The sequence below is a fragment of the Helicoverpa zea genome, chromosome 25, assembly GCF_022581195.2.
Source record: "Helicoverpa zea isolate HzStark_Cry1AcR chromosome 25, ilHelZeax1.1, whole genome shotgun sequence".
In the NCBI taxonomy this organism is placed as follows: domain Eukaryota; kingdom Metazoa; phylum Arthropoda; class Insecta; order Lepidoptera; family Noctuidae; genus Helicoverpa; species Helicoverpa zea.
In genome coordinates, this window is record NC_061476.1 from 3,337,735 (window position 1) to 3,352,740 (window position 15,006).

The window sequence follows — 15,006 nt, forward strand, 5'->3', positions numbered from 1 at the left end:
CATGTTTATAAAATTGTACCAATTAACAAGGATTTCAAAGCTTATGTATATCTAGTATGAAATACATAATACAGAAGTGGTTCTAAAACTACCCAATTGTAACGAAACCAGTTTTCTTTGACGTCCGCCATTAGGAGATTTTTATGGCCTAAGAGCAAATGGGCGAGCAGAACTGTGAGTCAAGAAACCTATGTAACATCATACAAAATACCTCCTTGTGGAAATTTACTTAAAAATAAAGTTTTCGTCTCATCATCTACTAATATGTCTAATCTAGCCTAACTATGTTGGGGTCTGCTTCCAGTCTAACCAGGGGCCCGATTCTCCTAATTTTACTTAAGCAACATACGATTCACGTTCGACTCGATTCGACTGAGATCCGATCCCGACTCGATTACGATTGAAGCGTATGTGGCATTCCGCTATTTTTTCTTTGAAATAAACGTTTTTATCCTTTTCTGTCATTCAATAATGAATCATTTTGTCTGCAAATGATTTACGATTGCAAAATGATTGTACAGCAAACTACTGTATAGACCAAAATTACCAAAATAGCGGACCAATCGCATACCAATCAAATGTCAATCGAATACGATTGGTCTTTTATTAGTAGCAGAATGCCCGATATGGTTAAAACTGCTATTGCGATCATATTGCGATTTGATTTCTATTCGATTTTGACATTATTAACTTAGGAGAATCGGGCCCCAGATGCAGCTGAGTACCAGTGTTTTTACATGGAGCGACTGCCCTGTCTAAACCTATAGGTACCCTTACTAAGACTGGTTTTCAGACTTTCTGGCTCCTGACGACTGCCAAAGATGTCAAGCAAACTTTACGTCTAAATCCTAATAACAATGTTATACCAAATACTGTAAGCTTTCAAATATATAATACTAACAGAAATTTCAGCCGCACCTCAACAACGAGATGGGACTCACATAGCAAAATCGTAAAATACGTCATAAAAACGATACCTAAACAGGATCCCATTACAAGAGCCGAGTTGCCATTCTCAGTTTAACTGTTACCCGTCAGTTTACTACTCCGGTTATATCCTATTTACTGACAGAGTTTTGTTGAAATTACATTTTGTTGCCGTTTTATGGTCACACAATTTATATTATTCTTAATATTCCACACAGCTTAATTCTTATTGTTTTGAAGTTGATAGGTCTTCGTGTAAGTATGTGTATTTAATAGAAAGCGTTAAAAAACAGCTATGAATAGGTTTTGTGGCCAATAATCAAGAACAACAAAAAAAAAGAATTTCGAAATTCAAAACAACTTGAAAAGAACAGCTGGCCGCAAAGATTAAACTTTTTGAAATCAGAACAATTCGCGTCTGTTTCAGTTGATGACGTCACCCGACAACTTTTATAAATGGAAGCCTTAACAATTTCTTCTCTGTATGCAGAATGAATTTGTATAGCCAAGAAAGTATTAAATATTTCCTTGTACGCACAGCCACATTGTTAAACACACACATAAAAGATTGTCAACAATCAGTCCACATCTACATAAGCCATAATGTTTGCATTGTGTACCGCCGCCACTAATGAATGCGAGTCCGATGTCGATTATCGTACCGCGCGATATCGACCCGAGAATCGATTAGAATCGCTACGGAATATATGAATTTTTCATAAAGTATCGAGTAATTGGTTAAAACATGTTTGTGTAATGTATTAGGCACGGTAGATTGATTTGTTAGCAAAAAATATGTTGAGGGGATTTAACTTGTTTGTGTTTAGTTCCTGAGTGGAATAAATCAATAATATATCCTATTGCCACACGGACTTGAGAAATATGAAGTTAGAAGGCGAGTCAGCCATTTTAATATGGCGGGAGGAACTTTTGCGTTCTAGACCACAGAGCAAATAAAAAGGGGTTTGTGTCTGATCGGTGATAAATGGTTCTACTTAGACTTTTCTCAAAACTGTTTAAAAAAAAACAGCTTTAAGTAATCCACCGTGTGGTTATATTTTATGTTATGCATTTTTTACTTTTTGTCTCATATCAAAAACATAACAGATACCAACTTACACTTTGTTAGCGTACCCAGTCATCTTTTTATCTGTCATTGATCCGCCTACTTTTTGTCAGACTGAATTTATTTAGTGTAAAAATCTCGGTTAATTGAAATTGATTGGAGAGTTTTATCTCCAACCAATAAACCAGCGCTGGGACTCTATCTCGTTTCGGGTCGCAGCATTATGCTGAGCGAGGGCCGTATTGCGCGCTTTAGGACGCATATTTTCCCTTAAATTTGTGTTATGTTCTTTTTATCTTTTTATCCATATTATGCTCATTTTGTTAGGGGCATTTATGCGTCTTATATTTTGCGCAATTAAACTGATTTTCTTTCTTTCTTTCTTATCTCAAAAATAACTGATTCCTTCTAAGAATACTTACAATTTGAAAGCACTTTTGTGACGATCATTGCGAAACTTTGAAAAAAAAAACTGCGTAAAGAAAGTGTTAATTAATAAATTTATATTTTATGACTAATCGTTGCTATTCTGATCGATACATAACACAAAAAAAAATGATTCTTCTAAAGTTAACTCTAGGGAAAATGGCAATAACAAAAACACTAGTTAAGAAGCTCGGTCGAGATAAACTCAAAATGTATCAAAAACAAAAATATCGTTTATTTAGTTATCAGGGGACTAATTAATTAATCCGGTTGCCAAGAGTTGTAGATAAGTTATCATAATTAGTGTTAAAAACATCCGAATGTCCCTACAAAAAAAAAATCTTTGAAGTTGTTCCAAAGAATTCATTCTTACAAGATTTGAGTTCTTTAGCTGACAATAATTATGTAGAAACAATTAAAATTTAAAGATGAAAGACAACAGTTTAGCTCAAGAAAATAGAGCGTTTAAATCACGATATAAAATACAGCTTATTTGAATTGAATTCAATGATAACTCGCATTTGCGTATTTGATCTAGAATTCCGAGATTAACTGCATAGTTTTGAGTAAACTTTCTATGGTAAAACTTGTTTGTCAGGAAAGCTAGACACTGCAAAACCCTCTTGTTTTTGAAGTTGGTTAATAAAAAGCCGTGATCTGTAATCTTCAGTCAGAAATTATTTCTGAATTGACCTATTTTTATATCGCAATTCATCTTAGTCATCGCTCATATTTTTTTGACTATTTTTATCTTTCAACATCTGAAACTAATTGTGGAATATAGAAGCAACACTTATTTAAACGCCTAGCAGATTTACGTTAGTATCTTACTAAACCTTTCTAATCGTACTCTATTGATACAAAGTTAACACCTAATAAAAACAATCCATCAATATTCAGGGTTTGCTGTGTCAGCATTAAAAAATAACTCGCTCAGACTACGTTCTTCAAAATTAAAATCTATTTACCTAGTTATACACAGAGATAGTTTCATGGTCCCAAAAATTCGCAATTGAATACTAAGAAATTCCAAATATGTAAGAAGAAAATCTAGATATAAAATCTGTCATTATCTTCGCAAATGTCACACATGAGAACCGATAAAAAACGAGTTCAGGTATTCCACTGATAAAACATAATAAACAATATAATATATATTTTTGTAAATACATATATTACTGATGCAATATGGTCACTATAATGTTGTTAAGTATATTTGTTTTTAAAGATTATAATTTATTTAAATGATAAATTCTACAATAGGTCACACAAGTTTGCATGGTATGACCAGGTCAATGTTACAAATTTACAATAGTGTTCAAATTCATTATAAAATAAGTGTAAATACGAGTACAAATAGAAACTAGCTGTTTCCCCCTGTTTCACCCGCGTCCATTAGTTTCAGAGCCTTCAGCGTACAAAGAAACAAATCAGTGTTTTCTCTAAGAGGTATAGATTAACAAATTATACGTAATTTTGAGGTCATTACACTGGAAACAATAAAAAATAATCTTATCGTAGCTTTGCTTTGTAAGATTTTAATTCTTAGGCTTAATTATGCGTATGTCTTAAGTACTAAGTAATTTATAGTGCTTGTCAAATAAGTATGCTCCTCTAATTTCAGACGAGAGAGAGAGGTGTATTTCGTTGGTACTTTGACTATACCTTATACATAGTTAGTTTTTTAAGGGCAAATTATTTTTGACGAAACCTTTTTGCCTTTACGGGGCCATCTAAAAAAATACCAAGGTACTTTGAAACCTGGCTAGACGTTTCGAAGCTTCTCGAAAACGAAATTCGAAAAACAAACTCCAAAAATTCGAAAAAAGAACAGGCCCTCCAACTTCTACCATAAAGAAAAAAAAACTAAACAAATAAGTAGTTGTCACCGTATTCTTACGTGTCATATAATACAGTATATTCTTTCTATTTGGTTTGTAACCCTATCCGTATTGTCATGCATAGCTCAGGCCGGGCGTGTCCGTCGCCATTATTCATATCGCCTCACACCTTACATACCTGACAAATGCGACCGCATAGGAACGCACGCGCATTCGCGTTATGCATCCTGGTGATAGAGGTTTTAGTTTTAATTTGTGTTTTTTTTAGCGGAATTAGATTGATTGGCCTTAACAGTCACGTCAAGTTTTAAATAGGTCTTCCAGTAATAAACTTAAGTTATCTGAATCTGTTAAAATAAGCTGAAGTGTTGGTTTGCTTGAACGTTCTAATCTCAGGATTAGAACGTTTAGATAATAAACCGATTTGATAAATCTATCACTTTAGATAGCCCATTTATCAACGAAGAAGGCCTTTTTTATCCAGAGTTTTTCAGAGGCGCGAGCTTGCAATAATCTAGAACAGATACAAACATCATATGCACAATATAATACAGTGAGTTGCTTCTAAACAATACCCGCCATTTTTATATCAGTCTCACTCACGTTTGAGTCACGTTAGAGATAACCCATGAGGTCAAGAGATTGTGTAAATAACTACGAACGTCTACGTCACTATTATAATGGGCAATCATTTGATCCGACTCAAATATCTGGCTATGGAGTATTTGCTACTATCGAAATACCTTTTTTTGCTAGATACTAAGACGCACTTTTACTGACTAGAACACAGCTCTTTTTTCCTAAGTCCCTTCGTGTACCAAATCCGAGTTTACTATTTCAAACAATACCGTTATCACGGAGGACTAAAGTCATGAAATTAAGCTTTCACAATTTATTACGAGATACGACGAGTTCTTTGTGGTGCTACCAATGTCCTTAGGGAACAGCTTCACACATCCAAAAAGCAAGCTATCAGGCTTTCTTTCTAGCCAAAGTGATAGAGTACCAGCATTTAGAAATAGGCCACCAGATTACTATTGATTCAACTTGTACTTCCCTTATTTAATTGCAATTACGATACCAGATCCATTAACAAATATTCTGCTGTACAAACCACCTATGGCATAGCTGTCCATCTTCCTAAGACAGAGTCGAATGATCTAAATAAACTGCCGGATATTAACTATGATAATCACGTATGATAATGATTATATGAAGGTGTTTTATATGAGCCCCATAGGTTGATACTTTATAATATAATCGCGGATACTTCCGAGGTCGTTACATATAATGTACTTCACTGCTGTAAATATTATGATATGTATTTTATATCGCCAGATACAGAACTGATAAGACGATTTTTATAATATAATATGAGGCGTTTATATTGTTGTGCAGTTGTTGTTATACTTTCATATACACTTAGTTGTGTCCCGCGGTTTCTACTACTACTCCCCATATCCCGATACCTTACCTTGACACTGCCTAGGCCAGTAACCAGTAACCCTTTTTAGCTTTACTGGGCAATACTGGTCACACTTTGTAGTGATACTGGTAAGCTAAGCTATTTCTACTCCTTGGTGAGTTGATGGCAATCTTAAATTTTAGTGGCCCAATATTTTGCCACGCGTAAGGCATTATCAGCTAAGCTGCCGAAAAGAAAGCAACGCAGCTTTCTTTTGGTTGATGATTTTTTTTAATCGTATCAGTAGATCTAGATGTAACCTCTAAAACGTCATACCTCCATTCGCAAACTTTATCTCTTTATAATATTAGTATAGACTACTAATAGATCATTATCATCGTCATCATAAAGTGCTGAAAGACGTCAAACGATGATGGACATACGCCATTCCATACTACACTGTAATTTATGTTGCTCTCATAAATTATACATTGGTATCAAGAACTATGACGATTATAAAATTATGTAATGAAAATAATTTGAAGAAATTTATAAAAGTAAAGTAGTACGGCAATATTAATTTGCTTTAACAAAACGATCAGTAAGTCGTCAACATAGATTTATGGTTACCAAGAAATAGTAAAATACACGTAATATACAATACATTTACTTGAATTGTTCCTTACTCAATATTTTCCGAAGAGTTTTCTTAGCGTCACTTGGCTCGCAGCCAAGAGAGCTTGTTGACGTCCACTTGACAAGGAGCTTGACCTAAAAGATGTGTCACACGGCGATACAGCCACAATTCTTGCCAACCTATCGCATATTCTCAAGTCTCTAATATCAACCTTAATGATCAAGAAATAAGGAAGACCCAACAGTAATATATACTCTTGCATTATATTTAGATCCTCTCCTAATTAGTGGCTTACTGTTTCTAAATTGTATGGCATCATAATTCAACCTAGACCTTGATTACGCACCCAAGACCACGAACCGACTATTCAAATGACACTAATGAACCCTTTTCTTCTTTACAGGTGCAATCCAACGCAAAATATAACGGAACACCTCAACCTTAGGCATTTTAAGTTTAACCTGACAAAAGTTATCTGTGATCTCATTTTAGTTTAGTAAAAAAAACAATCGCCTAAATTAGTTACGAGTACATAAGTGAAAAAAAAACATTAGACTGAACAAACAAATGTCAATCCGGCGCGAAGGACCGTGAAGTTTGAATTTGGAAACAGACAAAATGGCGGTTCAGTGAGTGGTCATGGATGACAGATAGTGGATAGGTTGTGGTGTTAGTGGATGGGATAATGGAAGTTGGGGCGTTGGGTTCGTGAAAATGCCGCATGCTCATTCGAGTTCGGCGGCGAGCTCGGGCGGCGACGACCTGGGCTCCACTGATGAGGTCAAGGTCTTCAAAGACGAAGGCGACGGAGAAGACGAGAAGCGGAGCTCCGAGAATTTACTCGAAGAGAAGTCCAGTCTAATCGATTGGACGGAAAGTGAGGTGAGTGACTTTCAATTTTATTTTTTAGGTGTTACGTCATTGTTTACATAGTATAATCAATATGTAGTTAATACCTACCTAATTACCCATACGTGGTCCGATTCGAATTTTCAATCGCAAAGTCATTCATATTACGTATTTTTGAATTTGGACTTCTGATTTGAATTTAGAGCAGAATCGACACGATTGGCAACTACCGTATCGTATCGATCACGTCATAAGCCCAAGTATTGGGACATACGCGGTAGACACGTTATTTGGTTCTAGCACTTCATTACGGATGCACATGAGGCATTTATTCTGCGGATATCGCTTTTGGCAAGCCATAGTAACCGTCATACCGCAGTACAAATTACAGGAATTGTATTTCAATACATTGTTAACAGACACGTTTGCTGACATCGCTGAAATATTTTGCTTTACCATATTTTATGAAACGGATTCAATTTTACATTATTTCATACGTTTTATGCATGCGAAAATCGGTTTTTGTATTGTAGTTTTTTTTTTGTTTTGTTGCATGTGCTTTCCTTTATTTGTACTACTGATTCGTTTAGATTTCTCCCTTAGTTTAAATGGCATGGTAGACCTCGCCTGTCATATTTTCATCGTATTCATCTTCCGAGCCTTTTCCCAACTATGTTGGGGTCGGCTTCCAGTCTAACCGGATGTAGCTGAGTACCAGTGCTTTACAAGGAGCGACTGCTTATCTGACCTCCTCAACCCAGTTACCCGGGCAACCCAATAATCGTATTGTCACCCTATTATGCTGTATACTTCTTTATTTTCATCATGCCAAATATAATTAAAATCAGTTCAGTATTCTCGGCGTAAAAACGCGACTTTCGTATCCATAATATGTATTAGTATGGCTAGCAAAACACTCACTAGTAGAATTCTAACGTTTAAGGCCATCATCATCATCATCATCATCATCAGCCTATAGCAGTCCACTGCTGGACACAGGCCTCTCCAAGTGCACGCCACTGAGATCGATTTTCGGCTGCTCGTTTAAGGCCATATCTTTGCATATAAGCTGAGAAATTCAAAATGTAATACTATCCAAATATTGTTTCTCTAACTCCTTGATAAAAAATCTGGTATTCGCCATTACGTCAGCAAATACTGAGAATTAGTTAATGTAATCAAATCTCATTCGTATTACTTGACATAACGATAGTGATCAAGATAAGCTTATTGTGTTACTATTTTGTTGTTATTTTATCATTGTTTATTCATTTATATATGCTATTTACATTTTGAATTAAGTGGTAAGAGAAATATTACCTTCGTGTATTAGAAATAGGGTGCGGTTTTGATTAAAAGGTGTTGACTGTGGGTAAGTCTGAGTCCTTAATTTATGCCTTTAATTTCTTCATCGCCATTATTCCTCAGTTTTTAGTATTAATGTGCATTCCATTCCATACTGGTATATCAGATAGCTCTCATTATCTCAACAGTATTTATTTATTTCTCAGACACATCGCCTTTCACAGAATTCAACCATCTTTTCTCAGCTCTAAAATATATCATTTTCTCGTCCTTTATACTAATTGTTCTGTTTTTTCAGAAAATCAAATTAACAGTTCTGTCATTGCCAATGCAGCTTAATTCCAAAGACATCTAATTAAATCAAGTCCCGTATTAATCGTTGGTTAACCGCAGTTTAACTACTATAACTTCCGACATTATTATTTCAAATGGTTACTTATTTACATAGTAGGTACATAGCCGAGTACATGTTTTATATGACCCATTATCTACTTTAGTTTAATGAAAACAAATTTAAAATTAAAATATGCGGAACACGACTTCTATTTAGACATTGTTCGTGTGAATGGTGTCTTTAAGGTGGTCTTGCCAACATAATTATTGCCTAAAAACCCCGTCGTATTGAATTAAAAGTTTGGTCGGCGGCGACTTCATGCGGCGCCACAATTTGTTGCATTTATCCCACATACTGGCCCAAAAACAGTGTCCTACAAGTTAACAGCAGGTGTCAAACTCAGGTAGATGTGTATTCAACATATTCCTCGTATTAGTACTACAATGCATTCAAATACCATCACAATATATTCAACTGCACTGAATTCTATTCACGCAAACATTGCCACCGGTACCAATATCAACTTACAATGAAATATCGAACTTATTATGTGCACATCAAAGTATACAATGGCTCAATGAAACCTGTAAAGTTATGTTCGATTGTAACCATACATTTTACTATTTGTGCTCTTACTGGATTTCACACCTCCCAATATTCCCATTTTATTGATACATTGATCTCAGTTATTGTGCAACGTTAACTTCCCATTTGTTAATGTTTTAATGGAACGATTAAATATTTAAGCGCTAGTGTACGCTTCTCCCTTTCATAATACACGATAAGGTCCGCTTCACGCTATTAAATGGGCTCGTAAAGCACGACTTTTTACACCTTCGAAAATTCTTAAATATTCATAAGTTGACGCGCGGTAAATGAACTCATTATTGTACAATTCGATGGGTAGATTAACATCGCAGGCCGTAATAAGTCAACCACTCAATTATCTGTACCGCTACCACGAACATGAGATGTCGAGATGTACAAATAGACATGTCTTTATAATCGCAAATTGCCCGTAAAACAAACAAAAACAAGGTGGAGAACCGAGACGAAACACCATCCAAAACACCAATTGTTGAGGCGCCCTCAAAAACCCATACAGGTACCGAACGTTTCCGAAAATCATAAAATATTGTAATCCGAGCCGACATAAATTACTTTATTCATTGTATTATTTCCGAAAACTCTATTATTCGCTAGAGGGGTCCCGTACAATGACTTCTACCTGCGTTCAGGTATTTCTTATAATAAACACAAACTCCCACTGCTTTTGTCGAATTTACCTGTCGGCCGGTGAGGCGAGGGTGTGCAAACATCACCGAACACCTACGAACAGACCAAAATACAAGATGCAGCGTCCTTTTCTTTGTCATATGCTCTTCAAATTGCGGAAGAGAGATGCAGCAATGATTTGTAGAAGATTCCCAACGCCTTACAATCACGCTGGGTATAAATATTGGATTATACTTAGGTGCAATTCTCGTGTATGTCATAATAGCATCGATTATTGTACGTGATGCCATTACAATACACATTGTACGTTCAATTTTCGTTCGACGTTTCGATTTCTTTTAGATTACAGTGTCTGTATTCGTGAATTGGATTTGATGCGAGATTTTTTACGCCTGCTTGCCTTTTCGATATGTTTCTTTTAATGATTTTGTTGTTCTGTTTATTTGTTGTGTATTACCTTTTTGATTGTTGGTCAAATATTTTTATTGAGGCTTGCTTTTGAATTGAGATTCTTTATATTATAAACTTTATCATAACATTGCTACACATAAAACGAGCTTGAACATACGCTTACACATGTTAAAGTTCTCAGATATTTACCTATAAGCGGCAGGCTAATCCATTCCAGAAAATTGCTGCCTTTTAACGACATCCAATATCTTAAATTGACCATTTAACCACTTTTTAGCCCTTTTAAAGTGTATGTTAGTTGATGAGGCTGAACATTGAGATGCCTTTCACTAGGCTGCAGAAAAAGTCAATGGCTTAGCGATTTCCGTTGTGGTCTGCGCACGTATCAAATGGTCTGGGCAACATAGTTGACCATCTAAAGATGTTAGGCTTCCGTTCATACAAGTGTGTCTAGATTTCTTGTGTTTTAGGAATCGTATTAGGGTATTTAAGATATCGATATGGAAGTATGAGGAAGGAACAATGAAAAGAATATTGATTGATTTGAAAAATGATCCTATCGAGCTAATGAACAAAGAATTTGAGTCACTTAAAGCTTAGACGTTCGGCGATTCTAATAAGAAACTTTTCAGAAATACAACAATGATTCACACGAACCGTCCACAAAATTAGAAGCATTAATATCATAAAAGAGATACATCAACGCTCGCCCAACCTACCCTCAAAATAAGATAGCTACCCACATTCGCTACATAGTCTGGTGGGTTCTATATTTAGCCAACAACGCGTTCTTGTCTTGCTGGTCCGCTTCCGGCCATTCCCTTACTCTTAACCAGAGAGTGTTCCTGTAAATATCGCACATTTTATGGGCACACTTGTCGCCAAACACGTTTCGCTGCTGCAAATAGGTGCAACGATCCAAGTTGATGGCCGAGGTGTGAGGTTAGGATCGAAATACGGCAAATTAAACGCTATATTTAGAAGGGGACATGACAAAGTTGAAGATGATGTTACTATTTTTGGTGGTATAGGCCGGAAAGACATTGAATTAAAAAAAGGGGAAAACCGTGATGAATTAAAGAGTAGCACGATCGCCACAAAATTAATTAACAAAATTAATAAAACATAATCCACATTGTAACCGATATTCGTGCTTTTCAACTAAAGTATAACTTTAAACACGTCGATAAAACTGAATTTTCGTTTCGCAAAACTGCGTCCAGTCCCAGTTTTAATAACGAGTCCATTATAAATAATTTAATCAACGTATTGCCGATGCCATATACCACATGTGCTGGCAAATTAAAATTTATAACACTATAAACCACTCTACAGTTTTAATGGCTCCTTAACTCAACAAATCCTTATATTAATTCGGCCTTGTTGGTATATTTAGATGATTAGTGTTCATTAATACGTACGGAGTGGTCATTTAAATTTCGATCTAGAACTTAGATTATTTAGAGATTGTTTCCAAGCTTCAGTGCATTAAATTACTATAACATCACTTCAGCATCTTATTGTATTAGAATCGTGATGTTGAATAGAATCTTATTTGAAAGTTTTGGAGTAAGTTTGAATGAGCCACACAAATACTTATTAATATTATACCAATGAAATCAAACATAGACTTCAAGACCCTTAAAAGTTCTCAATTCTAAAGATTTATTCTAAACTCGTCAATAGATCGGATTTTTTCTTAAACTTTAACTAAATGAAGAGTCTTAACTTCAACAATCGACTTTGTCAGTATGTCTACAAAGACTTGACCATCGGACGCTCAAGTCTTCATAAACACTTGATCTTCAAACCGTAAATCCTATACGTCAGCATAAATGAATAATCTTCGTCACTAACAAAGCCTCAGGGAGCGAGTTTATTAAATTAACGATTCAGTATGCGGTCACCTGGCAGTAATAGACGGGAGATAAGACAAATAAAACGTTTATGATGGATACCGTCACAGTATTATGATTGAACTCATCTACAATTCAATGACAATCTATCTTTAGTCTTAGGGTCTCTTCATAAGAAACTATCAATATTTTACTATCTATGTCTTCCTCTAAACCATCTTTGATATCTTTTGGCTTATAATCCGCTTTCACATTTAATATTTCATATCTAATCTGATAATACAGTTTAGCCCAATTGGGTTTACTATGATTAATTAAACTATCTTTTCTAATGATTATTGTTTCAATTTCAAAATAAACAGATGACAGCGTGAATGTTGTATCAATTTACATCGGTCAACCACGAAATGTGTAGCTCAGTTTACATGTATCACCAATTATGCGAAAACCAATTTGAATTAGGAAAGTATTTTGTTACATTTAGCTGGGGAGTATATCTGTTGAAACGAACATGTATTCCTTTCAACAGCTAATTACAAATCATATATTAAACCGAATGTAATTATAATAGAAATCTAGTTTGGTCTTCCTATAAGTTGTTCGAATATAAAAGCTTTCATCAAAACATTATCAGTTTCATCATAATCCGTTAAATACATTCTATGTGAAAAAGAAGCAAACACACTTGAAGCGTTTTTAATATTAAAACCTTCGCGTTTTTAATATAAGTAGAACTTCAAAATCATTTGTTACAAACATTGGGTAGTATCGTATCTAGTATGGTTTTACTTATTTCCATCATCTGACCAACTTCATCAAAACCATGTTACCCATCAAACTCCACACCATAAACGAGGCTTTACGAATTATTAATTTCTACATCCATATTTGCTATATCGCGTGGGTTTAAACTTGCCTACTTCCTAATTACAATATGATGATAGGTGTCTCGCACGTGGGCTGTTGCATTGGCCTGCATAGCTGCTGCAGCCGTGAAGGTATGCTGCCTTGATTCATAAGTAATAGGGAAAACTTTTACTGTTTACGTTCACGGATTTTCTAGTGTTCTTGGATTTGCTTTGTTATGTTTTTGCCAAGATTTGTTAAGGTCCTTATATTCACACTTTCCTTTGGATCTCTCCAAGTTAAAGCTCCAGATGAGTCCAGACTGAAGAAGCATTTAGGTAGATTATTTAAGCCACATCCAATTGATTGTGAAAACACATCTGATCTCTGATATATGTTTCCACACCCAATTAAGGACACAATAATGACCACGAATAATAACGCTATGATTGGCTATGATGATACATTCATAATGAACACCCATGATAACTCCCAATCAGTTAAAGCAGACAGTCTAATTCTCTATGTCTCAAGTAACAAAGAGTTATAAAGTGTAGAAAGGTGAACAAACGACAAAATTCTCAAGACACATCTAGTCGCACGTCGGTTCAGCACCTTCGCGAATGCATTAGTTAAGCGGGTTTTGTGCATTTGTGTTCAACCATTTGTTGCTATTTACGAGCGCGCCGTGTTTCCGCCTGCTCCTAACATTCAATATGGTAATGACGCCTCTGTGAGGTCCACAGACATACACACGTACATCTACAGTTTACACCATATTTGGTTAACTTACTCTTTAAAAGTTTCGATTAGATTAACATTTATTACACCAATAAGATCCAATAAAACAGAAAAAAAGACCATTCATATAAAAATCTGCGCCTAGAAAGTAACCGTCGTTATCAACGAATCAATAATGTACTGCCCAATATCCGTGATAAGGTATCAGCTGCGCTTGTACAATCCTGAACAAACCCCACAGAATAAAATGTTACAGTAGCTTTGATTGTGCGTGCTGCGCGTTGGGGCTTCGCGTCGTGTGGACATGCCCTTATCTGTGGCGTCCACAAATGTTTGGGCTGTCACGTTATCAGAACACGGGTTGTCAGCCTTGCTCGGATTATTGGGGATAATGGCTTCGATGTTAATAATATTGATAGTAGATACTACAAATACTAAGGCAGGCACGTCAAAATCAATCTCCTGCAATAATATTATAGTACTTAGTAGTAGTATAGTAGTTAGTAGTAGTAGTTTTATTTCAGGAGTTTTGAGAATGCCTTTGTCGCTGTGTGTGTAATGTTTAGCAAAACTGCATGCTGCATTATTTGTATTATGCGTGGTGTTTGGTAACGGTTTTCAGTTGTGTTTCCTGGCGATGTATTTGACTAGCCATATTTTGTCAAAATGTAATGTTTTCGTGATTACATGAGGATTTCAAACAAGACAATGTGTTAGCTCGTAAATGCATTAGCTTCGCATACTAACCGCATCGGCGCACATTTGATCGGATCAGATCCAGTTCCTGATATTATCAATCACGTGTTCACTTCTCACGACACCTACCGCTTAATACTGCATTAAACTAGTAATGTACTCTTAGTGTCTATAGAATATTCGCGAGCTTAAAATCTGTGGTGAAGGTAGAAAGTCTTTACCTAAAATTGTGTTCATTATTTATGAATAGGTATGGGAAGATTAGTAGGCCTTCTCTGTACCTAACGTAGGCATCGAAGCTTCTAGAAATGAGGTCGTGCGTAAATAAACGTGGCGTAGGTCTTATGCCTCCCCTTTTCCTGAGCTTAGAAGTTCTAACAAAATACTCCTTTGATCCTACTCATCAAAAATAATAACGATTAAAGATTTT

The 15,006-nt window shown here is 35.6% G+C and overlaps 1 protein-coding gene across 9 annotated transcripts in view; it reads left to right on the plus strand.

Moving 5' to 3' along the window:
- LOC124642598 (protein pangolin, isoforms A/H/I/S) overlaps positions 1-15,006 on the plus strand; it is a 124,134-nt gene that overhangs the window by 15,008 nt on the left and 94,120 nt on the right. For all 9 annotated transcript variants that reach the window (XM_047181064.1, XM_047181072.1, XM_047181063.1 and 6 more), the window contains exon 2: positions 6,706-7,184. In XM_047181064.1, coding sequence (XP_047037020.1) covers positions 7,017-7,184 — 168 coding nt within the window. In that variant the 5' untranslated portion in view covers positions 6,706-7,016. The remainder of the gene's footprint in view (positions 1-6,705; positions 7,185-15,006) is intronic.